Source organism: Martes martes, assembly GCF_963455335.1.
Source record: "Martes martes genome assembly, chromosome: 3".
Classification (NCBI taxonomy): Eukaryota; Metazoa; Chordata; class Mammalia; order Carnivora; family Mustelidae; genus Martes; species Martes martes.
The window spans coordinates 139,483,823-139,510,898 of record NC_137890.1 but is presented as its reverse complement, the minus strand read 5'-3'; the positions used below and the strand labels follow the sequence as shown (position 1 = coordinate 139,510,898).

General features: G+C 39.0%; 1 protein-coding gene across 4 annotated transcripts in view; it reads right to left on the bottom strand.

Moving 5' to 3' along the window:
• ITGB6 (integrin subunit beta 6) overlaps positions 1 to 27,076 on the bottom strand; it is a 128,983-nt gene that overhangs the window by 32,313 nt on the left and 69,594 nt on the right. For all 4 annotated transcript variants that reach the window (XM_080798304.1, XM_080798305.1, XM_080798303.1 and 1 more), the window contains 4 exons: positions 26,258 to 26,423; positions 24,867 to 25,028; positions 21,453 to 21,548; positions 2,246 to 2,335 (listed from right to left, as the gene is read on the bottom strand). In XM_080798304.1, coding sequence (XP_080654430.1) covers positions 2,246 to 2,335; positions 21,453 to 21,548; positions 24,867 to 25,028; positions 26,258 to 26,423 — 514 coding nt within the window. The remainder of the gene's footprint in view (positions 1 to 2,245; positions 2,336 to 21,452; positions 21,549 to 24,866; positions 25,029 to 26,257; positions 26,424 to 27,076) is intronic.

Sequence of the window (27,076 nt, the reverse complement as noted above, 5' to 3'; positions counted from 1 at the left end):
CTGGTATTTAAGGGTTTTTATGTCAATATGTCATTGTAAAACACTGAGCTGAAATTCATAGCCACTGATTATAAACAAACATTGTCTACCTTGCCCCATCAGAAGTTAGTCAGAAGTATTTTCTCTCAATCTATTCTCTTTCCTTTCTATCTTTTTATAGACTTAAAAGAAATCCAGTCAATGGATCCCCGTATTTTATTTTTGAAAAACTTTATAGAGGGAGAGGGACAGAAGGAGAGAAAGAATCCCAGCATGGAGCCAGATAATGACTTGATCATGACCTCAAGATCATGACTTGAGCGGAGACTCAAGAGTTGGTCACTTAACTGCCTGAGCCACCCAGGTACCCCTGGATCCCCATAATTTTAATGTCCTTTTAGAATACATTTAAAAATAACTGAACAGAAAAATATTTCGAACTAGTGCCAAGATCTATTACATACTTCATTCAGTGAATCGTGATGTTATAATAATAACTCCAGAGCAAGATTATATAGTAGAAGAATAATAGACACTTCTTTATATTTTTGGATAGTAAAATAAGGACATGAGATTCACTTTAATTGTTTGATGCATTGAGTCTACCACCCGTAAGTTACGTGGATGATTTGGGACCACAAAATGAGACAGAAACCCAGATAGAGTAAGCAGGGGCATGGAAGGAGCTTGTCAAACAAGAGGAAGAAATGTTTTTGACGTTCAGGGTTTTCTAATTTGCTGAAATCCTTTGAAGATGTTAGTGGCCAATGCTTCTGAGCATTCTGGGTTAAAGAAAATTGAGTGTCTTCTAATGCAGTGGAGGATTGCTGTATGATTTTATCTGATTCTACACATTAAAACTTTAATTACTGCATAAGAGGGAGGATGGTTTTTATAGTATTCTGTTGACAAGCTTTCCTGTCTGGAAGAATTTCAAGTATGAGCTAACGTGGTAGTTAATTTTTGATGTAAGCTAAGAAAACTGAAGTTTCTGAGGCTATAAGTTCAAAAAACCCCACCTCATCCTATAGTTTTAATGGACACATCTATTATTTTGTTCTCTGAGGAAATGTGTTTGAGAAGAAATACCTTGTTTTTCCCCTGTAAGGTGAGTTTCAAAATTGGTGGAGTGTTGTCAAAATGAATGAGGAGTGTTTTTTCAAAATGTGTAGCTCTTCCTTTCCTTACAGTTCTCCTAAGACGTCTGTGAGCAGAATCTGTGTATACACCTATTTTTTAAAGCTTCCCAGATGATTCTGAAATGTTTAGTTAAGGATACCTGGGTCAGTATATGTTAAGTATTGGCATATAGTGCATGTAGGTCATTTATTTATAATTTCAAAACATCCAAAATTAGAATTTTATTTATTTGTTATTATGTAACTGCTGTTTAGAATAACAATTAAAGTTTTACTGCTTTATAAAAATTTACTTTTTCCATTCCTGTTCTAATTTAGAGCTTCCTTTTCACTTTTGTGCAGGTGCCTATGTGCCCGTGTATGTATTTTTTCTTTGTAAGTTAAAGCAAAAAAGGGAAATGGTACTTAGGAAACAAAATTAAAAAAAGAATTGGTAACTGGCCATCTACCATTGATTAATTAAGTTACGAAATAGGGACAAGGCAAGAGAACATTGCAACCCTATAGCTATGTATTTTATTTTAAGGGAGGAATGCTGTCCTCTGGTACTAATTTATCAAGTCAAGGCAAAAAAAATTATGTCTATGTGTATATACATATGTATATATGTCTCTCTCTCTATGTATATATATATCCACAAAAATGAAAAATTCCTTCGTTCTCAAAAGTAGAGAAACAACAAAGTCTTTGGTGCCTTTTTTCTCTTTGAGTCATGAGGTAGTCTTATGAAGCCTGCGGAGTTAGTTCTCCACATAGTTCTGTTACTCACTGCTGTTTTAAACTGAATTTTTTTTTCAAGCAGAGAAGAGGGGAGCTTAATCATAGAGCTCATGGAGCCTTTTCAATAAAATTAAAATTTTGTTATTGGTTATTATTATAAAAATAACCTCAACTTTATGATCAAAGTTATGATTTTTCTACTTTCTGCCTCACCTTTCAGAAAGACTATCTGCAAATAAGGAGAACAAAATTGATATTTTGGCTGCAAGAATGCAGAAGGATTTTCTTTGGATAAGTACTCCCTCCACTAACAAATCCAAGCACATTTAACTGCCTAAAACACATCTTAGTTTTTGAATACCACAGAAATGCAAAAAAAAAAAAAAAGCAACTATAAAATATCATACTTCATAAGCCGAGATGATCAGCTGGAGAATGTTTCCGGAGTCCTTCTGAAGTAGCCCAACTGTGGCTCCAGGAATGAGTTTTGCATAATTCTGTAAAAAAAAAAAGAATGAGTCAATCTTCTCCCTATAATCAAGAAATGTTAAGTGTGGGTTTCAGCCTGATGGTTGAAATCACCTCTATTTAACTGGCTGGGGGAAACAGGATCCTGGTAATAAACCAGTGTTTCTCCTGAAACTGTGGTCCTGCCTGCTGCTCCTTCCTGTGCACAAGTGGGAAACGGACTGGTCAGAGTTGCCATTGGGGACATCAAGTGTGTGTGGTTGCCTTAGTCTAGAACTGTGATTTATTTTTTTTTATTTTTATTTTTTTTTAAAGATTTTATTTATTTGACAGACGGAGATCGCAGAGAAGCAGGCAGAGAGAGGAGGAAGCAGGCTCCCTGCTGAGCAGAGAGCCCGATGCGGGGCTCGATCCCAGGACCCTGGGATCATGACCTGAGCCAAAGGCAGAGGCTTTAACCCACTGAGCCACCCAGGCGCCCCTAGAACTGTGATTTATATCACAACTGGAGTCAAGTCTCAAATAATAATAGCACTTATATGCTGTCTTCCATTTGCAGAGCATCTTTTGTCCAAAAAATTCTGAGCACGCTACAAGGAGCTATCTTCTCTTTTTTTGTAATGTTATGGAAACCCAAGTTCCACATTGGCCCCTCTCTGCCATCAGGTTGCTCTACGAGTCATTCAACCCAGGGGTCTTTAGTTGTTAATTGCTTGGTGGTGAAAAGGAGTGAGTTATTTGGAGGCTTGCAGTTAGCCCTCTTTCCTAGTGGTAATGAGCACTCTTTCGGGGATGTCACTGTGGTGCTGGGGTTGACTGGAATTGATCTCCACTCAACACAATGGAGTCAGTCAGAACCTATCTCTAAACCATCTGCATGTTCCCACCTGCAGAGAACTCACGTTAGTTCAGCAACACTCCAGGGATCAAGCAGGACCAGGGAATGAGGCATTGCAAAGAAGGGAATTTTCCAGACCGCTGAAAATTACCCCTCCCTTAAGTTTTATGTTTTAAAACTTATTTTCAAATGAAAAGTTTTCTAAAGGATATGGTACACATCTCTGTTTTCTTAAATAAAGATTCCCAAACATACTTGGACTGTTTTCTTGAAGCAATGTCATACTTATCAATATTAACTATAGCTCTATAATCATCAAATACTCCTATAATCCATGGGTAGATCACATTCATACCGAGTGGTCCCCAACTGCTATGCTTTTGCTTCTTTTGTTTTTAAATAGTTTCTATCTACTCCTTGTTAAGCTGTAAGATACCATTCACCTACCAATTTTCACATTCATTCATTTACTATTGCATTCAACACATATTAAGTAGGCTTGATATGCTGTGCTATGACAAGAAGAGATAATCACTCTTTTTTTTTTGTAAGCTGTGGTCTCCTGAGTTGCTGTGTGTTGTGAAGTTGGATGACTGAATTTATTAAAATGGCACATAGAAAGAGAAATAAGTTTTGAGTGAAGGATTTAGGGCACCTCCTCTAATTCAAACATAATGGTATCTTGTCTTATTCCCAAGAAAATTTAAGTAGCTTAGAAGATGTACTATAAAGCTAAGTTAGAATTACTAGTAATTATTGATTATAATAGTGATATTAGGTAAATAGATCAGGTCAAGGGGAGGCAAGGAGAAGAACAAATGAAGCCAGGGTGACATTAGAACACCAACATGTTCTAGGAGGGCTCAGGCACTTGCTAGAGGCAGGTACCTGGGGTAATTCCAAGGTCTTTACCACTCTTATGTGGAAAAATGGGTGGTGCTTTTAATTGGTGGATTTTGTAATATTCCACTTATTTCAGTGTTTGTGATTGTGTTTAAGTTTGAAGCTGATGGAAATCTGAACTCTTACAAGCATCAGTTGTCACTCTGCCTTGACACTGCGTTTTATTTTTGAAGGGGTCGTGGACAGTAACCCAGGTAACATTCTTCTCATTACCCGGTGCCCCACGTCACCGCCTATGGGAGGTGGGCCCCACTCTGTTTCCCTGAGTCAGGTAGAACTTGTCAAATATGACGAAGGCACCGGTTCATGGACTTGCCTTTTCAAATAAACACATGTCAAAAGGGCCGTGAAGCATGAGACCTGTGGTTAACAGTGAATACTTAAATAGGAACTTGAATCTCACTCAAGGGGAGCTGGAATGTGTGTAAATTTGACTGGTCCCAAAAGTGAAGGCAAAAGGAAACTTTAAAGCTTGATGAAGAAAGGTTTGGATCTTCCTGAAAAAGAATGTCACGGCTCTTAGCTTTGCACGAAACTGCTAGCCTTGAAAAATGCCCTGGTTTCTCCAAGGCCAAGGTATAAGGGATACTTTCCACAAGCACTAGTTCAAGTAGCCTCTAAATTTTGGGTTAATTTGTAGTTAGCACAGCCAAAACCATCTACTTCCTAGAGCATAATTATGAACCTGCATGTGGTATGACATTTGCCATTTGGCTATTAGGACAAGTAGTTTAGCATTAATCGCCTTTGCTGATTGCTACTAGAGCAAGGGTATAAAGGAGTTGGCAGCTAGTAGCAGTACCCTGTGATAACTCTGACAATTGTGTAGAGGAAAACTATTAATTAATTTCTGGATGCTGATTCCTCCCAAAAGCATTGCAAATAATTAACTGAAAACATGGACAATTTGGCTTCCTGATCTAACACTGTAAAAAATTATACTTTAAGTCTCATAGTATTATGATTACTGTAAATATCATGTGTCAAATGCCTTTCTTTCATTAAAGCCCTAAAGTGCTATTATAAATTGTCCTGATTAAACATGTTTAATGTTAGAAAAAGGATAATTTTGCATGCCTGGATGTGATAAATTACAGCACCGTGACTGTAAAAGATAACTCTTGGTATTAGAAATGGTGAACTCTAAAAACATGATGTTTTATGAGTGATTAGAAATGCCAGCTCCTTGGGCTTGAATTTCTTGGGCTTGAATTTCCTCTTATGTGCCCATAGATTATCCTAATTATGGATATTTCTCCCTCTCCTGCTACCATGCTACCCAGGAGTTCCTGAGGTTACTTTTCTTATTCGTGTTTGCAAAGTTGGCTTTTACTGATTGCCTTAGTTTTCTAAACTTCCTTCATCAAACCCTATTCATTTGCTCACTATGCTCCCATCTCAAAAAAAGATTTCTTATTTGTCCAACAGTTTGCATTTGCTCCTTAGAAATTTCCTCCTTGTCTAGGAAGAAGGATAAGAAGAGGACAGGGGGCAGGGGTGCCTTGACTGGGTGGCTCAGTCGTTAAGTGTCTGCCTTTGGCTTGGGTGATGATCCCAGGGTCCTGGGATGGAGCCCCGCATCGGGCTCTCTGCTCAGCAGGGAGCCTGCTTCCCCCCCTCTCTCTGCCTGCCTCTCTGCCTACTTGTGATCTCTGTCTGTCAAATAAATAAATAAAATCTTTAAAAAAAAAAAAAAGAAGAAGAAGAAGAAGAAGAAGAAGAAGAAGAAGAAGAAGAAGAAGAAGAAGAAGAAGAAGAAGAAGAAGAAGAAGAAGAGGACAGGGGGTCATTTAGTGGGCAGGCAACAAAGGATAGAGAGGAAAGTGCCTGAATTCACATCTGCACTCTGGGGTCCTCTCAGGAATGTCTCCGAAGTCAGGGCCTCTTGGTGTCTGGCTGCTAGAACAAACACTCAGGTGTGTACTCCTGCTTTGTTGAGGGCAGTTGTGTACCTGCCACTCCAGCTACCCACAGGCAGACTACTGGTTGGCTTTTTCTTCAAAGAAACTCAGACTAATGACCTTGGCAGATACTTGGCTGCTTTTGGTGCTAGAAGGGACATTCTGATGTGACCTGCATTCTTGCTTTGACTGCACTTCCTGTTGGGTTCACTCATCTCCAGGTTTATGCACTGGGAATATGATTTAGAATTAACTATATCCTTGCTGGACATCTTGATTGGGTTTCTGTCTTAGATGGTTACTCTCCTGAACTCCTGTCCTACTGTTGTGCCATTCTGCTGTGGTCTCGAAGACTCTTCACCACCTGAGACTCAGTAGCCACTGTTTTATACAGAGCACGCTACACATGTTCCTCATCAGAGGGCAGAGAGGTTGCCTTCCCATACATCTGCTAGCAGCCATTTTAGTAAAGAATGTGCAAAACCAATCTGCTGCTTGTCTTTACACTTTATGCTTGCTTAACTCTTTCTGCAAAAGCTCATTGATATGGAGGGACTTTATGCTCAGTGCCATATATTTTCCATATTATATAATTAATCAACATCAGTATTTCTGGTCTTAAACTATATTACTAAATGTTTTTTGTTTGCTAAAATACATTTAGTCAAAGTTTGGCTTGTAGAGATTGAGAACCTGTGATGTTATTTAGTACGTCCACAAATATTTTCCGTAATATCTCACTATATACATGTATAGTCATTACCTTGTATATCTTCAATTAGTAGCTACTATTTGTCCATTTTCTCTCTCAGAAACTTTAATGGCAGTATAACACACATGCATACCCTACAAGTAATAACCATAGAAAATGAATATTTAAAAGTAAACAAATAGTATTCAATGAATATTTAAAAAGTAAACAAGCAAGTAATCACACCAAGATCAAGAAATAGAGCATAATCAGCCCTCTGGAATCCTCCCTTGTGCTGCTTCCCAGTGATTACCACCCTTAAAAGGCTAAACACTGTTCTGACTTATTACTACAGAAGTCAGGGAAGATAATTTCATTGCCTTAAGGATAACAAAAATGGCTTAAGTAGGACACAAAAGTACTACCTATATAAAGGAAAGGATTGATAAACAGGACATAAAATAGGGATTTCTGTTCTGAAAAGATGCCTTTAAGAGACTGAAGAGGGGCCTTTGAATGGGAGAAAATATGTATAATACATACATCTGATTTGGCACCAGAATATCTAAACAACTCCTGCGTATCGACAAGGAAAAGACATCTGGGAAAAAATGGATATGCAAGTGGCAAAAGAGTATGGCAAAAATGTTCAACATCATTAATCATTAGAGAAATAGAATGAGATGCCAGTGTGCACCCACTAGAATGTCTAAACTGTGAAAGAACTGACGATGCTCTCAAGTACTTTTCAGGGGGCGTCTACACTGGAACAACTACTTTGGAGAACTGGCAGGAGCTGCCAGTGTTGAATAAGAACATGGCCGATGGCTCTACCATCCCATTCCTAGGTATGACCACTACAGAGCTGAACCCATGAGGTATGATTGCTCGGAGACAAACAAGTGCATAGAGAGGCATTCATTCTTGTTGTCAAGAGGGTGATTTTGGTAATCAAGATGTCACCTACATTAGAGAAAGTACAGATAATTCTTAAAGGGTCTTAGATCTTTCAGGTATTTGGCTAATAAGGAATAATCAGTTCTTCCCTGGATTTCTTCTACTTGGGGTTGGACCCAGGGGAGCTAAACACTGGCAAACTCCTCAACACTCACAGCACAGCCTGCTTCTTTCTGAATCTCCATCCGCAGGAGCTGGTTTCAGGACCAGGTCCTCATGATCTCCATTCACCAATTCAGGGAGCCTCACAATGGAATGGAGAGGTCCTCACCAGCCTCCTGGCCTCCCCATGCATCTCCTGCCTTTGGACACCTACATCTCAGGGATTCTGGAGCATCTGTTATTGTGGGCACTCTGGGACAGCCTTGGGGAAGTAACAGAAATTCATAGGACAGGACAACCTTGCTCTTTAGGTCCTTAGTTTCATATAGTTCTTTGTTCTGGTACAACGAGCCCATAATGTGGATTGTCTTAAAGGTGCCCGGAGATTGCCTGTAGCCCACCATCATCTGGGAAAGAAGAACTAGAGCTAAGATTTGTGGTACCCGGTAGTTCCATCTCTTTCATTCTTCCCACAAGCACTTTCATTCAGGTACCATTATTATCTCTGTTTTTCTGCCAAGATATTGAAGCCCAGAGAATTTAGTTCGCTTGCCCGAGGACATCCAGCTTAGAAAGAGCTGAATTCATCTGCTCTGGTCTTCTCTACTCTGCTCTAGAACCAGATCCCTTAGCCAGGCCACTGATGGAAAGTGCCTGGCAATGATGGTTCTGGTCTGGTGATGTCATCAGTGAGCCTGAGAGATGTTAACAAATAAGTCTAAATTAACTGAATGTATTAGGTCCACAGGGCTGCTATATCTAAGTGGGTGGCTTAACCCAACAGAAATTTGTTATCTCACAGTTCTGGAGGCCAGAAGTCCGAGATCAAGGTGTCAATAGGGTACGCTTCCTCTGAAATCTGTGCTTGCCTCTTCCTAGCTTCTGGTGGTTGGTGGCAGTCCTTGATGGTCCTGGGCTTGGAGATGCATTCACTTGAGTTTTTACCTCCATCCTCACATAGTGTTCTCTTTTCTAGGTCTCCAGCTCTGGGCCTCTTCTCTCCTTATAAGCACACCACTCATGTTGGATTAAGGATCTACCCTGCTCAAGTACAACCACATCTTAACTAATGACATCTGCATTGCCCTTTTTCCAAATAACACCATACTCTGAGGCACCAGGGGTTAGTACTTTAACATATCTTTTGTGGGGATACAAGTCAACCCCCTGAAGTCTGCTAGGGTTCTTTTGATTTGTTTAACCCTTAAACCCTTAGTTTTGGTTGGAGAAGGGAGTACCTTGCAGGATCACAGAGCTAATAAGTGGGTTAGAAATAGATCTTGACTCCAAAGCTAGTGCTCATTCTGCTCCCCCAGGCCCTTGCCAGGCCATGGCAGGAACTGGCACAAATGCCAACTGCCATCAAGGGTGAGGCTTATTAGAAAGTTAAGATAATAATGCTTTGTATTTATATATAGTGGGTTAGAGAATATAGAACATTTTCTTACCTGAAGCAAAAAGAAAGGAAGAAAAAGGGTTGTGGCTATAATCACTTTCAAATGGAAAGGCTACATCTTGAAAGAAATGTAGCAAGTAGCAAAAGCATAGAAGCAATTTTTTTTTTTTTTTTGTCCTGGGGGACTGTATTGTGCTATTTATCTGGTCAAAGGAAAACAGTTCTTTGCTGGTGATGCTTTGCTTTGTTGAGCAGTATGCTTCTTCCAGAGCTAGTGGCGGGCTGGGTTTGCTGAAATAAGTCCTTCTGAAGGCAATCAGAAGGCTTTCTTCCCGTGAGGTCTTTCATTCTTGTGGGATTTTATTCTGCTCGTTTCTCATGTTCATTATCGGTAAATGCAGGGCTCCCAGTATTATGCAAAAGTTTACCCCCAGGCTTGACTGTGTTACTAGGACACCCAAGATTCCAAAAAGAATATGTAATTGTTTCTGGCACAAGGTAGCATGAATGTCTGTCTCTGGGTTGCATGCTATCTGCTTTGCCTTCAGGCTTTCAATTGTCAGCATTCCACAGTCAGGCAGGCAGCAAAGGGAGTGTACTAATTAGATCAGGTGCTTGATCTTGAAGTCTGCACCAGCAATGACTAGGTAGTCGGCTTCGGAACTTTTGAGCACTACCTGTCTTTCTCCCAGTCTTCCCTGGAATGTAATTATCTTGTCAGCCAAGGAGCTGTAGCACGCAGCTGAACGAGAGTGCTCGGCAGCAGTGACAGAGTGATAAGGGAAGACGAATGGACCCACCGTGCATGACTGTGCTGAGACAAACAAATGCACACAGAGGCATTGGAGAATGGAGACTGAGACAACAAAGAGGCTACCCTGGCTATTTGTTGCTGAGGAGACTTCAGATTGTCCCTTAATAAGATCACCCTGCTCTTCGAGAGGGATTGCAGACCTTTGCTGGCAAATGCAAGTCCCAAAGCTTCAGAGAGCTGTTTGAAAATGGGAAGCAATGTTGGGTTCCGTAGCAGCTTATGTGCTTTGCAGACCAAACGGCAGGTAATAAAACTTTGAAAGATGGCTAGGAGGAGCATGATGAAGGGGACCAACAAAGAGAAATCAGGAATATATACAGGGACTTTTAAAGAGATATCAGCCCTTGTCACTACAAGTGCGGCGGGTTGGCCAGGAGCAGCAGCAGCATCTGGAAAATTGTGAGAAATGCAAAAACTCATCTTTAACTTGTTGAGGACCCTCCATATGGTTTTCCATAGTGGCTGAATCAATTTACATTTCCACCAACAGTGCAAGAGGGTTCCCTTTTCTCCACATCCTCACCAACACTTGTTACTTCTTGTCTTTTCAATGATAGCCATTCTAACAGGTGTGAGCGGATATCTCACTGTGGTTATGATTTGCATTTTTCTGAGGATGAGTGATGTTGAGGATCTTTCCATGTGCCTGTTGGCCATCTGCACGTCTTCTTTGGAGAAGTGTCTACTCAGGTCGTCTGCCCATTTTTTTTTTAATTGGATTGTTGGGGCACCTGAGTGGCTCAGTGGGTTAAAGCCTCTGCCTTGGGCTCAGGTTGTGATCCAGGGGTCCTGGGATGGAGCCCCACATCAGGCTCTCTGCTCAGCGGGGAGCCTGCTTTCCCTCTCTCTCTGCCTACCTCTTGGCCTACTTGTGATCTCTGTCTGTCAAATAAATAAAATATTTTTTAAAAAATTGGATTGTTTAGGGTTTTGGGGTTTTTTTGTTTGTTTTGCTATTGACTTGCATGAATTCTTTATATATTTTGGTCATAACCCCTTACTGGATATATGATTTGCAAATATTTTCTCTTTCAGTAGGTTGCCTTTTCATTTTGTTGATCATTTCCTTTTTTGTGCAGAAGCTTTTTAGTTTGTTGTAGTTCCACTTGTTCAGTTTTGTTTTTGTTTGTTGCCTTTGCTTTTAGAGTCAGATCCAAAAAAATCACTGCCAAGATCAACATCAAGGAGCTTACCTCCTATGTTTTCTTCTAGGAGTTTTATAGCTTTAGGTCTTACATTTAAGTCTTGAATCCATTTTGAGTTAATTTTTGTGTGTAGTGGAAGACAGTAGCCTGGTTTCATCATTTTGCCTGTGGCCGTCCAGTTTTCCCAACTTCCTTTCTTGAAGAGAACTTGAAGGGACATTGTATATTTTTGCCTCCTTTATGGTAGATTAATTGACTATATATGTGTGGGTTTATTTCTACCATATAATCCAGCAATTCCACTTCTGGGTGTTTATTCAAAGAAAATGAAAACACTAACTCAAAAAAGATATATGCGCCTTCATGTTTACTACAGGATTATTTATAATAACCAAGATATGGAAACAAACTAAGTGCCCACTCATAGAGGAATGGATAGAGAAGAGTGGTACACACACACACACACACACACACACACACAGCGGAATATTACTTGACCATAAAAAGAAAGGAATCTTGCATTTGCAGCAATATGGCTAGACCTTGAAGGCATTATGCGAAGTAAAAGCTAAGTAAAATAAGTTTGATAGAGAAAGACAAAAACCATATGATTCAATTAAATCAAAATAAAACAACAAACAAAAATGCCAAGCTCACAGATACAGAGAACACATTGAGAGTTTCCAGAGGAAAGAGGGGATGGTAGGGGGATAAAATGGGTAAGGGGAGTCAAAAAGTAAAACTTCCAATTTTAAAATAAATATATCATGGGGATATAATGTATAGCATGACAACTATGGTTAACAATACTGTATTAAATATTTGAAAGGTGCTAAGACAGTAAATCTTGAAAGTTCTCATCACAAGAAAACATTTTTAGAAGTATGTATGGTGATGGATGTTAATTAAATTTATCATGGTGATCATTTTGCAGTGTATACAAATACTGAATCATTTGTTGTACAACTAAAACTAATGAAATATGTCCATTATACCTCAACTTTTTAAAAAAAAGTTGAAATGCAAAACCTCAGACCCCATCCTATACCTGAATCAGAGTTGGTGTTTTAATAAACTCCCTGAGTGATTCCAGACACCTGAGGAACTTAAAACCAAAACCAAAACCAAACCAAAACAAAAGAAAAAAAGCAACAATGACGCCTGGGTCTTAGCCTTAGAGATACTGAATTAATCAGATCAGGGTGTGGCCTGGGTACTGGATTTTTTAGAAAGCTTCCTAGGTGATTTTAATGAGCACCAAAGTTTAAGAATATCCATTATAGAATAGTCTGTCCACACCCTTCTTGTTGCCAAATGGATGCTTCCAGGAAGGGTTGTGACAATCTGGAAAATAAATTTGCTATGTTTTTAAACCTATGTATCCATGGGAAAATAAATTTGCTATGTTTTTAAACCTATGTACCCACGGGCACCTGGGTGGCTCTGTCAATTAAGCCTCTGTCCCTTCGTTTTGACTCAGGTCATGATCTTGGAGACATGGGATTGAGCCCTGCGTTGGGCTCCATGCTTGGTGAGGAGTCTTCAGATCCTTTCTCCTTTCTCCTCTGCCCCTCCCCTCGCTTGTGCTCTCAATCTCTCTATAAATAAATAAATAAAATTAAAAGAAAAACAAAAACTTGTACATCTATAATTCATAAGGGGTCCTTAGTTGGTCAGGTACCTGTGATATCTATTTTCTAATCAAGAAAAAAAAGTGATGTTTTGGAATGCATGATGCCCATGGAATAACACCATGCTTACTTCTCTAGGCCTTTAAGACTGAGGTATCTAGTTGTAGCCTACCTTTTCCACTGCATCTTCTTCTATCCTAGCTTACATCAGGCTGACTAACCTTTTTTCAGTTTCTCAAACACATTGAGCACTGAGTCCTTTGCTGCCTTGGGTCTTTGCACATGCCTTCTCCTCTTGAAAACTCCTCAAACTTTAGGATGCTGCTCTATAATCACCTCTTAAAAGGGGTCTTCCCTGAAGAGCCTATAGAAGAAAGTCTTACACTCTCCTCTTTAATTTTTTCTATTGTTACACACTATTCTTTTCCATTTTTTAATAATATCCCAAAGTTTTTAGTGTGGGTCTCAAATATGTCATGGAACATACTAATACTAAGAAAAATTATTTTTGTTTATTTGAAATTCAAATCGAATATCCTGTGTTTTTATGTGCTAAATCTGGCAACCTTATAGAAAAAGTATGTGGACTTCTGAGTAAGTGAATAAAATGTGCCCAAAATGTTCAAGTTCAACAAAATGTTCTCCTTTGAGAATTTTCTGTCTACTTTTTGAAGATTCAATACCACAAGGGCAAGAAAATATTGAACTATATTGTAATTAGTAGTTACCTCTTGTAAAATATATTTGGCTCTTTTAGGTCATTAGGCATAAAATTAAAATGCACAATACTCCCAAACTTTTCTATGCCCAGGGCCTGTCAGTTTAACTTGTCCCTTGCACCCTGATGCTCTATGTAATCTGTAAAAGGCTACGCCATGTGAAGAATGCTTGGTTGTAGTTAAACTCCTGTCTGGTGATCCAAGCCAAGGTGAGCTTCCTTTAAGCATCACTGTAATTTGGGCCAACCTTGCAGGCATGGACAGAGTGGCCAACTGTTGCCATAGGTAGGGCTTCAGGATATAAATGGGTAACTGAGTTAAATAAGAATTCTGTGAGGCTCCGAGAAAGCATAGAGTGGAACCCTTAACAGAGCTTTGAGCACTTTGTGGTAGTGAGGGGTGCCTTTGAAGAAAAAGTTTGTTCACAGATGTTGGAGTCCTCATCAAAAGGGCACTTTTGGGGATTAGAAAAAGAATACTAGAAATAATCTGCTAGTTCTATTAAGGTTATTACATGTGTGCATAAAAAATAACTAAGTATCATGAGTATGTGAAAAAACGACCTGGTAGTTAATGTAAAAATAAAGTAATTGTGGATGTTCTGGGGCTGCTGGTGGGAGGAGAGCAAGGTGTTTTTTTGTTTGTTTTTGCTTTTTAAGATTTTATTTATTTATTTATTTGAGAGAGAAAGCACAGGCAGGCACACAGAGAGAGAGAGGGGCAGAAGGGGAGGGAGAAGGAGTGGGAGAAAGAATCTGAAGCAGATTCAGTGCTGAGTGCTGGAGCCCAACGCAGGGATCCACCCCACGACCACGACCACAAGATCATGACCTGAGCCAAAACCAAGAGTCAGAGGCTGGAGGCTTAACCGACTAAGCTGACTGAGCCACCCAGGTGCCTGGGAGCAAGTTTGCTTTTATTTTAAAGCAGACATCCTGTAAGTATGGCAACCACAAATTTGGAATACTGTAGAATGACCTTGATTTCATTTAATGTGATTCTTGTCAGTAAAAGTGATTGTTTGACATACAACTAAATACAATTTAATTTTCATGCTTTTGTAAGACTATAAATGTATAAATTCATTCAAAAAATCTGAATATACTTAATATGTATAGTATGATGCCAATTATGTTAAACTATGTAAATACATGCAAAAAAAGAGAAGAGTTATTTTAAAATGTCAAGAATGGTTAGCTGTGTCTAAGTGGTGAGTTTATGAGTGATCTTTATTTTCTTCTTTGTGCTTTTCTGTATCCACCTCCCCCCTATTCTTTTTTTGGCAACTAACATGGATTAATTTTGTCATTGGAAAAAAAGTAACTCAAAGTGTGTGGTGTCTTTTGTTTCCTGTTTTTGACCACACTCTCACAGAGTTGGTAGGAGATTAATTGATACAGCTACTTTGGAAAGCAGTTTGGACACACTTAGGAGACTTGCATATGCCATTTCCTGTGAGCCAAGGACTTGAGTTCTAGACATGGATCGTCAATGGGGAACACGTGTGTGGGGATGTGCATGGCCACAACCTTTGTAATGTTGCACAACTGGAAACAATCTGATGTTGTCAGCTGCAGAATGAGCATACTGCAGTGCATACACTCAATGCACTGTGCATGGCATTGGAACAGAGTACACCAGAGGCACACGTATCTCTGTGGATAAACCTCAAAAACATAACATTGAGCACCACAATGTGAATGTACTTAATGTCACAGCACTGCTTATGTTAACATGGTTTAAATGGTAAATTTTATGCTATGTGTATTTTACCATTATAACCACCCCCAAAAACATAACATTGAGCTAAAAAGCAAATTGCAGAAATAATAGGTACAGCATGAAATTAAACTTGTAAGCCAAGATTATGTCATTATTTACGGATCTATAGATTTTTTACGGTACAAAAAATAAACATGGGCATGATAAACACTAAGTTCAGGGAATTGATTACTTCTATGGAAGAAAAGAGGAGGGTAGGGTTAACGTTGTACAGGTACCCAGGAGGCAACCATATCTGGAATGTCTTATTTCCTTAAAAAATCTGAAGCAAATATGGTGGCAAAATGTTTAGATTTGAGACAGTTGGGTAGTAGGCATGTGGGTGTCATTAAATGAATCTATCTTTCTGTGTGTTTGAACTGTAGCATCATAACAAAACCTATAGTCTTTGTTGAACCATGTGTCCCCTTTTCCTCCTTTGGCTGGAACTGCAGATGGTGATTACTACAGATAGTAGCTGTTGAGGATATGTTGGCCAATGGCATGATGTGTCTTAGCTGTGTCACCTGTTCTTACCACTCAAATAGCCCATAAGTCAGAATCCCAATGTCTCTTTTTTTTTAAGTCCACAAATTGTAAAATGCTGTATTCATCTAAATTAACAGCAACAGTCAAGGACCTGAGATGAAGTGTGTACTGGTTTTGAAGGACTCTGCCATTTTCAGGAATTCTATGTACTCATCTCTTCATCTGTGACACTGCTCTGCTCTACCCTTAGGCTTTGTGCTTTTACTGCTCATTGACTTTCATAGTTGGTTACTTTGTTGACAAGGCTGCTTCTCTGGTTGTCTAGTAGTTAGGGATTGGCAGGCTCTTTCAGGACAACAGTCAAGGTTCCAGTGCAACTTAACTCAGTGATTGAAGCCTCTAGACTCAATGTGCCTTGGTTCAAATCCTGGCTCTCACAGGTGACTTGTTTTATTTTGAGTTCTTTTATTACTTATTTTATTTTAATTTATTTTATTTGGTTTAATTTTTATTTTTTATTTTATTTGGGTTTATTTTGCGTCCATAACATGCAGGTTAAATGATAAAATGAGTTAAAATACTTAACCCTAAGCTACCACCTAATAAGCCCTCAGCAGACCATCCCATCCCTATTATTCTCATAGTCATAGCTGCATGACATCTTTGGCTCTCAGTTTCCATTGCTATAAAGTGAAGGGCTTAGTCCAATGCTATCATACTGTTAGCATCAAAGCTAGTTTCACAATAGGCAATTAATTTGCTGCCCCTCCTAACAAAGACGGTGAGTAGAAAAAAGTAAAAACATTGACAGATATGAAAACTCTGACCCCACAGCAAAACTCTGCCTTGGGATGTCTGTCCAGAACACAACCTCTAAAATGCCTTCATCCTGTTCTTTAGGCAAATTATTGGTCTACAAGTCTGTTAATGCTCTGTGAGACTTCTTAAGGCAGTCAATCTGTCTTACCCTCCTCTGTAGTTAGAAAGTGTGGCCTGGTCCAAGGTAGGTTCTCATGAAATATTCGATGAACGAATAAATTGCTGCTATCAATAACATATTGGTTCCAATGATATGCTAGACATTCGGGGTGTTGTGTAAATTTTTGAAACAATTAGGCTTTGTGTTGAAGTTCCATTCTAGGGGGCACCTGTCTGGCTCAGTGGGAAGAACATGGGACTCTTGATCTCAAGGTCAGGAGTTTGAGCCCCACATTGTGTATAGAGATTACTTAAATAAATTCAACTTTAAAAAAATCCCATTTTATATTTGTCTAAGGATTGGCCTAATAGGACCTCTCATTAAAACCTTACTTTAAATCTTTATCTTTTGAATTTTTTTACCCTGTGTGTTTATTTTCTGATTTATGAGCCTTTGCGTTCTTTAGAAGTACTATGTGTAAACTCGGGATAACTACTGGTGACTTTTCACGGTTGTGATTTATTAATTAGTGTGAAAATGCTTCTAACAACTTTGCCCTGATAATATGAGGACATGAGTTTTATTTCCAAATCCTCCCTCTCTACAAGCTGTTTTTATTAATGAGGAAAGCGTAGGCTAGCTCTCCTCAGTCTTTATTCCCAGATACCATCTATTAAAGAGAAATCAAAATCCTTTTCCATTACACTTGACTTAAGAGTAATTTGTTAACTCTGTGGGGATTTCTCATAATCCAGAAGTTCTCTTTTTATTCTTAGATGATTTTATATCCACTAAAAGCATAAGTTTGGAATACTTCATTACAGGATGGGGTTGATAGAATAAAAGTTTTTGTCCATGCCCTAAAATTAGCTATATTTTGGCTACCTGAACTTGGTGTGTAGATCATTGGAATTCATGGTGATTTACCTCCACCAGGTTTAGAGTCCCTGACCACTAAAGCTGGAGGTCATCTGGTCCAGTCCTTTTATTTTGTCAAAATTGAAGCCAGAGAAAAGGGGGTTTTCATCAGACCAAAACTGTTTTGATCTTTTCCGGTAGTGAACATTATGAAACAAAACAATAATAGAACAGGCTAACAGACAGCAAAAGGATCCGATTTTTGTTTTATCTCCCTCTCTAATTCTCTGCCTCTTTTCAACTCTCTTGCTGCAGTGAAAAGCTCAAAAGATGAGCAAAAAAGGAAAGAAGAAGTGAAAAAAAAGTTGGTTTTTGATTCCTAAAAAAATTGAAACTTGTATGTGATAGGTAATAATATTCACACACCACACAAAAACATCAGGCTCGTAGCATGTTGTGGCTACTCTTTATGCTTGTTCTTAGATACCAGTGATCATCAAACGGGGTTACTTGTTCAGGATTTTTCTTTTACGACCTAGTAGGAAGGCTCTTAAGCTTATCGAACAGGTTGGTCCCAAGGGTGATGGCAGAGAGTTCCTGTCTTCTGGTGCCATCTGGGTCCAAGGTGGAAGGGGTTGGGGAGGGGACGGCCAGGACGGCAGAAGAGTGTAGGAATGGTCAGGCACCCCTCTCCCTGCTCTTGTACATGGGCTCCCTCAACTTTGACAGGTATTTGTCACATAAAACTCCAAGTTACTATTTAGAAACTTTGACCCAATTTGACAAAAGATGAAAATCTACTGGCACCAAGAAGTAGCCTAAACAGAAAGATGAGCAAAACCCACCATTCTCCTCAAACAGGCAATCATTGAGGGTGTTTCCTTTCCAGAGGAAAGGACTCTTTGGTAGTATTAAAACCGGCATGGGTCCCCTGTCCCTATGATTTAGATACATCACTCTGTTCTAATAACCATAGGGACATCAATTAGCAGTCATAGATGTTAGCGTCTAAACTGGAGGTGTTCATCACCAATGTCTTGTTTACTTTCTAAAGTTTCAACATTATGTTGTAAATACTAGGTTATATAATAATTATCATTATTAACTTCACAAAACTCATCTTTTCCAGCCAGATGTAGACATTTTGAAAGATTAGAATTTTTCAAAGTCTTGCAACAAATCCCAGGTGATTAATAATATGATTTGACAACGTAGTTAAGAAAGCTAATTTAATTGCTTTTTATCTCAATATCTCACTAGGAAGAAAAGACTAGTCAAATTAGACAATTGGGCTTTAGCAGCCTGATACTATCTTAATGTAAATTAACAGTACACATTTGAAAGCAGCAGAGAAGATAATTTTTTTTTTTAAGCTTGGGTAATTGAATCCTGATTCAAAATGGTGTTTAGCACTAGAATGTAATATACTACCTCCTGCTCAGTCTATTATCTATCATTATCTTTTGAACCCTGTAATTGGACAAACAGGCATCTATTCATAATAATAAGTTTGTTCAAAATCATCTGTTTGCTGGAGTCTGGGGTGCACGTTGCAGTCATAGTGCACTGACGGCAAAACTGCTTACTTTATGCTTTCCATTGTTTGTTCTTCTTTGTTACCACAAAGAACAGCAACACTACATATCTGGACAGTCCAGAGCATCTTTAGCAAAGTTACCCCCCTCTCAAAAAACAAAAACAAAAAAAAACAACCCAAAACCAAAACCAGTGATTTTTCCTGCATTCTATAAATGGGCGACATAAATCGTATTTGCTGCAAGAGGGGCCACCCTTGAATCAGAGCCATCCCCTGCCTGGAGTGTATGCACATAACTGTGCTCAACACAGAGCTGGGCCAGGCAAATTGCCTTCTGGAATTTCCATAGACCCAACAACTTAGCTGCTTTATTTATCCTATTGCTGATTTTATTTTTCACTGATTCTTTAGTAGATATGTTCCTTCTATCGCCAGCTATCCAAACATCAGGTTGCATGGGGCTCCTGCTCATATAGGGCTCCTTCTAAGAGATTTAAATGGAAATGCAACACAAGCCATTATTGTTTTATTTTCAGTTTTCATTATCAATAAAACAAGAGATCAGCATTTTCATGCTGTGTGAAGCCTTCAGGGAAGTGCAGTGTTGCTGTTATTATTTTTAGACCAGGCGGCCGCGCCCGCCCCCACTAATGCAGATGAAATGATGAGTCTATCAAAATAGAGATAAAATGATGAAAGAAAGCATCAGAGTCATAGAGTGGGTTGCTGCCCTGGTCTGCTGCGTGGCTCCCTGACAATGTCCTTTTGAATTTAGTGGAGCCTGGATGGTAAAGACCACAGATCATGACAGAACATAAATTCGCCTCATAATGAGATTAGTAGGCAGGCAAAATAAATGTCCTGCTGTTACATTAGAGGCAGGCTCTAATCTGGTGTTTTCCTTGGAAATGATCATTTCCTTTGCAACAGGGGAACCATCAGTGTAACGAACTTAAATCCGACAGATTCTGTTTTGCCATGTAGTTATTTTTCATTTTCTTCTGTCTTTTTAATAGCAGTTTTGAGGAGGCGTGTAAATGAGTTGTGAGTCTTAAAGACTATTACCGAAGTGAGTTATGGACGACTATGTTCATGATCATCAATCGTATTTCCCAGACTCCCCTTTTAAGAAAAGTTCTGTGCAACTCTCCTGCCCTTTCTAAACAGGAACCGGCTGAGGAGGAGGTGCTGTGACCCCTGGGGTCCTTTTACTATAGCCTTAAGGATCAAAGGCAGAATAGGCTCCCTATTGTATTTGGGGTATTTTTTTTTTTTTTTAACAGTCTTTACTGCAGCTCTACTACTTAAAACCACTGGAAACAAGTATCACATACTAAAGAGCTTTAAAAAAAAATGCCCAGATCAGGTGAACCCACATGGTCTCTGAGTAGAACAAAGGCCTTGAGTATGCAGCTTGATTGCCAAGGACTTTTTTGGTTTTCAGCAGAAGGCAATCTCACCTGGAGTACAATACTCTCCTCTCATTAAAAATGCAAGATAGGATCTCCTCCTGGATCCTTTCTACAAAACCCGTTGCAAGCTCATGGGCTATACTGTCCTCAGCAGTGAGTGGCATTTAATCAAAACCTTCTGTGAAATAATCTCAGAGTTTCCTGAGCCCTGTGAAGTCACCAAGAGAGTTAAGAGGTCCTTTCAAAGGAAGGGGAGGTCAGACTGAACTTAGGAGTATTTGAAGCTTCTGCATAGAAGGAAGATGTAGACAATTTAACGTACACTTATTTTCCCTTCATTTTCTTGGGGCCAGGCTGGAGATTCCTTCCTTCTCTGTGAAGCCATCCTTTAGCAATAAATCATTTGCTACTACTTTGATTCATGGTATTCTGACATACTGTTTTCATGGGCTGGAATGAAACCACAGAAACCTTTCGTGTTTGCATATGCATTTTACAGTTTAGGCAGTGGTTTATGAACATTAGCTCATCTAAGGAAACAGTTCCCTTTCTGCATCTGGTGTTTCCAAACTCGAACTGCAAATCCAGCTACTAGGAAGGAGAAAATATATTTTGGCCCAATTTAACAAGTTTTTTCTTTCAACTTCTTTCTTCTCAATGGTTGAAATTGTGTCTCTACTTATATGCATCTGATCTATAGCTGTCTGAAAATTTGAAGTCAATCCTGCTCCCATTCTCTGCTAACCCTCTCCTGGTCAGATGAACAGTTCAAGGGAAGACAGATTGATTTCTGTTAGGTAGGTGCTCTCCATTCATTGGTGCCTTACAACTTACCATGTCGTTCTCAAATTCTTTCCTGTCCTACCATATCTGTCCCCTGCTCTCCATCGTGCCTCTGGGTTTGTAATTTAAATTGCCAACAGTAACTGAGTCCACTTTACCAAGTGTCCAGTATATTTGTCAGTGTTCACAATTTTCTAATGGCATTCCATGCATTAAACCCTCAGAGTTCATGTTAAAGTTTCATGTCGAGTAATCTCCCCAGAGGAATTCCCCAAATTGTGTTTGCTTACCTCATATAAATGAACTTGTTCTTGGGTTACAGCAAAGATTAATAGCACATTATTTTGCACCAGTTTATCAATGAGTTGTCCAATTGTTGGATATTCCTAAAATTGACATAAAGATTTTAAGTATCATTTTAACACAAGTATGTAAAATAAAGAAAGGAATGCTTCTTTCAAAGATACCATACTGAGTTTGGCATTTTTGTTTGGTTCCAAGTTAAAAAATAATAATAATAATTTAAAAAATACACAATTAACATAGTCACTTAATTGGTTTAATAATTGTTGCCTAAATCTTGTAAATCCAATTAATTCCTAAGAGTCAGTGCCTGGCAATGTGGTGTATTATAGTCTGTCGCTTCTAAGGAGGGCACTTGGAATTTATTTAAAGACTTATAGTGTGTCATATTGTCAAGGGTAGAGACACAATTCTTCTGAGTGCCGCTTGGCAGCAGGCTCAAGGTGTAGAGAATGTTACAGTCAGGGGAGGAGCGGATAGATGATGATAGATGTGACCGAGGGGACTCAGGTAGCTCAGAAACTCCTACTGGAATTGGATGAGGCAGGCTGAGAGCTGAGGAAAGGACAGCCTGCTGAAGGATGATACACTACAATTCCTGTGTCCATTTGATTTGAGACATTCCCGCACCAGTTTTGGGTTTGGTCTTACTTACTTTGGGTTTTGATGTCACTAATCAGTTTTATGGGATCCCGCCATATTTTTTCAGGACAACTGAAAACACAGTGTATTTTTTTTTTTTCACTGACACATTCATTCCCAAGTGATACAAGCTCTTTCAAAAATAAAGTAGGCATAGATTAATCAACTTTGAACATGGCCTCTACTTGCCAAAGTTAAAAACCATGCAGCACCTTTGGCTGTTGTATGACTCCAGATGTGGATAATGTACAAAGAGGAAACTCAAATGAAGATTTTATTTATTTATTTATTTATTTAGAGAGAGAGAGAGAGAGAGAGAGCGAGCGCGCGCGCGCGCGAGCGTGCACAGGCAGACAGAGTGGCAGGCAGAAACAGAGGGAGAAGCAGGCTCCCCACCGAGCAGGGAGCCGGATGTGGGACTCGATCCCAGGACGCTGGAATCATGACCTGAGCCGAAGGCAGCCGTTTAACCAACTGAGCCACCCAGGCGTCCCTTTTTTTTTTTTTTTTTTTTAAAGATTTTATTTATTTATTTATTTATTTATTTAGAGAGAGAGAGAGAGATTTAGAGAGAGAGAGAGTCAAATGAAAAAGTAGCCTGAAAACAATGAAACTAAGAATATGTTGATCGTGAAGTCAGCCAAAGTGGAGGAAGTAATCCTTCCTGGACACTAACGTGTTCACATATTCTCTGCATTCTGGGAGTAATTCTGTCTAATATCTTTGTTAGACCCAAGATTCAAATTGAGGGAAAAGTGCAATTTTGCCTAAAATACTCAGGTAAATGACCCAACTGCATATCTGGCTGTATAATACATGCTTGCCATCTTATTTGGATTTTTATTGGTAAACAGTAGTAGAATCCAGATAATACAAATCTTCAAGAGTCTGACATGTTCAGATGCTTTTTCAACTACCCAAACACCAAGAATTCTTCACCTTTAAGCCTGACTTCTCCCTATGCTGGCCCCTCCTATCTCCAGGTTCTTGCACTTTCAGCTGCTCTGGGGATGTAGCAAGGATCGCACCATGAAGCCCTTCATAAGTGGACAAGTGTCATTTTCTATTGGACATAGATCAATTGGCTTAATTCACACAGTTATATTGTGTGTGTGTTCCTCAAGACCAGGACACATGTCCTATTGTTTAGCAGCCCCTGGAACCGAGTCCAGTGCTGTAGGCAAGCATGGAGATAACCCAAGACTTCTGTGCATTTGCAGCAACTTATTGAGAAACAATGAATTGAACATTTATTAGATGAGAGAGTCATACTAAGCAACAATTCATCTTTGCTTCTATGATCCTGCTTTTTCCAAGATGTCTATTAATGGGGCATTTGAATAATTGAAAGAAAAATTAATAAAAAAGAGATCCATGTCTCACAATTTCTTGCCGCTCAAAGGCTGAAAGACAAAATGTGGCTATTCTCATGGATATTGTAATATGGAAAGGCAACTTATATGATAAAATTTTGAGGAATACTATTGGTCAAAATTTAGGGGAAAACACTCATGTTGAAGTTTAGCAATTTAAGTCAAGAAATGGTAGCAGGTGATTTGTGAACCATTAGTTTTTTGTTTTTTGTTTTTAAACTAGTTACCATCACTATATTTTATATATATATAAAATATATATTCTGATAATCTGATATTAGTATTCTGGGTTCTCTTCTCTCTCTCTTTCTCACATACATTTCTATAGCATTGTCATTTTAAGAATTGAATTCTCTGTGTCATATTTTCCCAAGTGTTAAATGGGGATAATATGACCTTCCCAGGTTGCTGCTTCATAATTTAATTTTATTTCATACATAGTCAAAACACACTGTGTTCCAGGTACTGTGCTGGCAGGAAATAGAGATAATAGACCAGTCCTGGTCCCAAGGAATGCATAGTAGAGAAAGACAGACAAACATAAGCAAACACATTTCCATATAATGATGGGTAAGAAGACATCTATGTACTAGAGCAAGGGGAGGGTTGATCACTTTGGGGCTCAGCAAAGGTCAAAGAGGGCTCTCTGGGAGTGGTCATCATTGAGTTGGGTTTTAAAGGAAAATTAAGAGTCTCTCAGCAGCCTCAGAGGGAAGGGCATTCCGGACAGAGGGAACAACACATGCACATTGTGTGGCAGCCTCACAGTCCCTACAAGGACTATTAGATACCCAGGGTTCTGGGGAGCATCAAATGTGATCACGTATCTCAAAAAGCTCTGAAAGTTTTAACAAGTCAAGAGCATTTTTTTTTCTTTTAATGTTACCAGCATTTTAAAAATATTTTAACTTTTAAATGACAAAAATAAGCCAAATGTGAATAAACACCAGCCAAGCAGTACTTGACAGCTGTTCCCCATGAAGCACCATGGTGCCTATAAGTATGATATTATTAGGGGCACAACTCTGGGACCCATCATTCACAGAAACTCCTAGGTGATTGTTGTTTTGGCCTCAGCCCCCCTTTCTGGAGCTGTCTTTGAGAACAGAATGAGCTGACTGCACTGCTTTTTACTGACCTTGGGCTCTTTGAAAAATGAAGGAGGTTCTGGGGTCATTCAAGCTATAGTAGACCCAAACTTCTCACATACCACTCCCGACGTGTGTTCCCGTAGGAAGCTCATAGGGGAATTTATTTGTTCATCTCAAAGCAGAAAATGTGCACTGTTTTCACCAAATGTGGGTTATTCTGATGTGTGTTGTAGTGAGTGTTGTTTCATTTGCCTACATGCAACCCTGGAAACCATGTAGAGTGCAGGTTACACACCAAGACAGTTGACATGGAGTATTCATTCTTGTTGTCTAAGTGACAGAGCCCATCGTTAGGAATGACGATGCCTGCCAGTTTGCTGTCCATTCCAAAATGAGAATCGGCATCACTCACAAAGACTAGGAGATGGAGGGAGTCATTCCGCCAGCCGATCTTTTCCTACAGTGAGAAAGAAATATTTGGGTCATATGGGATAGAGGCAGGCATTTCTTGAGAGCAGATCAATTATGATTGGGTACATTCAGACAATGAAAACTATATTGCTGATCTATCTTGATCTTTTTCTATCTATTGTGAGTTGATAATTATTAATATATTAAAAACATGCTTTTTCTTGGATAACACTTTCAGATGATTTATGCTTCAGAAAAAACAGTTCCACTATAATCACTATCCAATTGATCTTGACTTGTACATAGTTAATTATTTTTACTGTCCAGATTTCAATGTACCCAAAAAATGAGGAGAGGGAATGAGGGAGGTCATAGATTATCCCAAACCCAAGCCGAAGCAAAACTGGTAAGAATGTAATACACAATGGACTTAAACGATGCCTGTTTTATTAAAATGTCACCCAAAATTAGGCACATTTTTCTCTTTCTACTGATACCATCCAAAAATTATAAATGTAATACAAAGGTAAAAATTGCCTATCAAAGTATGACCTTCAGAATATGGCTTTCTAGGATGGTCTGTTGTCTGTTTCTTAGCAGAGCTCTCCCCTTTAATTGATATTAGTCTAAGAACTAGTGGGACGAAAGCTCATCCTGGCAGGGCCATCCCACCTTATTTTTTTCCTTCCTTCCCTAATACCTTGCCAGCCACCCACCTTCCAGGACTTTCAGCCCTGTCTATTTCCTTGTATTTTCCAGGAAGAGCTATCATCTGAAGAAGGGGAATCATTCCCTTAGATACCTGATTGTCAAAGAGGAGTGGTGTTCCTGCATTTTTGTAGGGACAACATAGCTTCTGATACCTATTTTGTTGGTTCAAAACAATAGATATCTAATCTTACTAATCATAATCTTAAATTTATGTAGAAGTTTATAACAATACAAGGCATTTTTACTTTTTTCATTAATTTCTGCTTCTGATTTTTATTTTTACCATGGTTAATTAAAAAGCTAATCTAATCTTGATCTCTGAAAATTAATCATACATGACAACTGTTTTAAACAATTTTTCCCAACACTACTATAATTTTATTAGATCATTTGAATATCAGACATAAAAAAGTATCTGTTTCAACATGACTGAATTACAAATTTTTGGAAATTTTGTGTTTTAAGAAATGTAGAAATATGGCAATTAAAGGAAAGATAGGTATCTAAACTTTTCAAAACAGACTTGCTGATAAGAGATGCAATTTGTGTTAGCCCTCAGCGTACCTTACACACAGCAGCTTGCATAATTGCATCAAATCCACCTTCTGGTGTGTCAATATTAGCAGAAATTTTCTGATTCTTCACAATTTCATTGAATCTTTCAGCATCATTCGTCAATGGCAAAATGTGCTTGAATCCAAATGTAGGTAAGCAGAAGTACGGAATACTACTGCAAAAGTAAGATGTAAAAATGTTCTTGATGAAATATGATACAGCACACAAGTAATGGACCTAGTAGCCTAGCAACTTCATCTTGAGTGAAGATGGATTTTCCTCAAGTGCCTGACTCTGGAACTTGGCTATGAGTCTCCCGGTTAAGCTTGTTTCAGCATCTCCCACTTACCCCTTCCAAACTGACCGTATTAGCCACCACTTAGCGCTTACAGTGTGTTTATTTAGGCTCAAGCTCAGATAACAGATAATCAGGTCAGACTCTCCACTCCTGTGTGTGTGTGTGTGTGTGTGTGTGTGTGTGTGTGTGTGTAATCACTACCTTCTAGTGCTTCTCAACCAAAATCTACCATTAAGTTTCTGTGATGACAACACTTCCTTTGTATTCCGATAGCTTAAGCTGTTATCAAGTATGAGTCACCTTGTAGCAAGATTGAGAAAGATACCCGTCTTCTTTCTACTCTGCTCCTTCCTGTACTCCCAACTCTGCCTGTCAAGGGCCCCCAAATCATAGCAGGTCTCTTGGTTCTGGAGCTCAACTCAACAATGTCTGAACAGACTGTTGTGGGCCTGGCTAGGAATAAAACTACCACTTAAAACAGTTGACACATGGGAGAAACACCATGTTAGGATGAGATCTGCCCCAAAGAT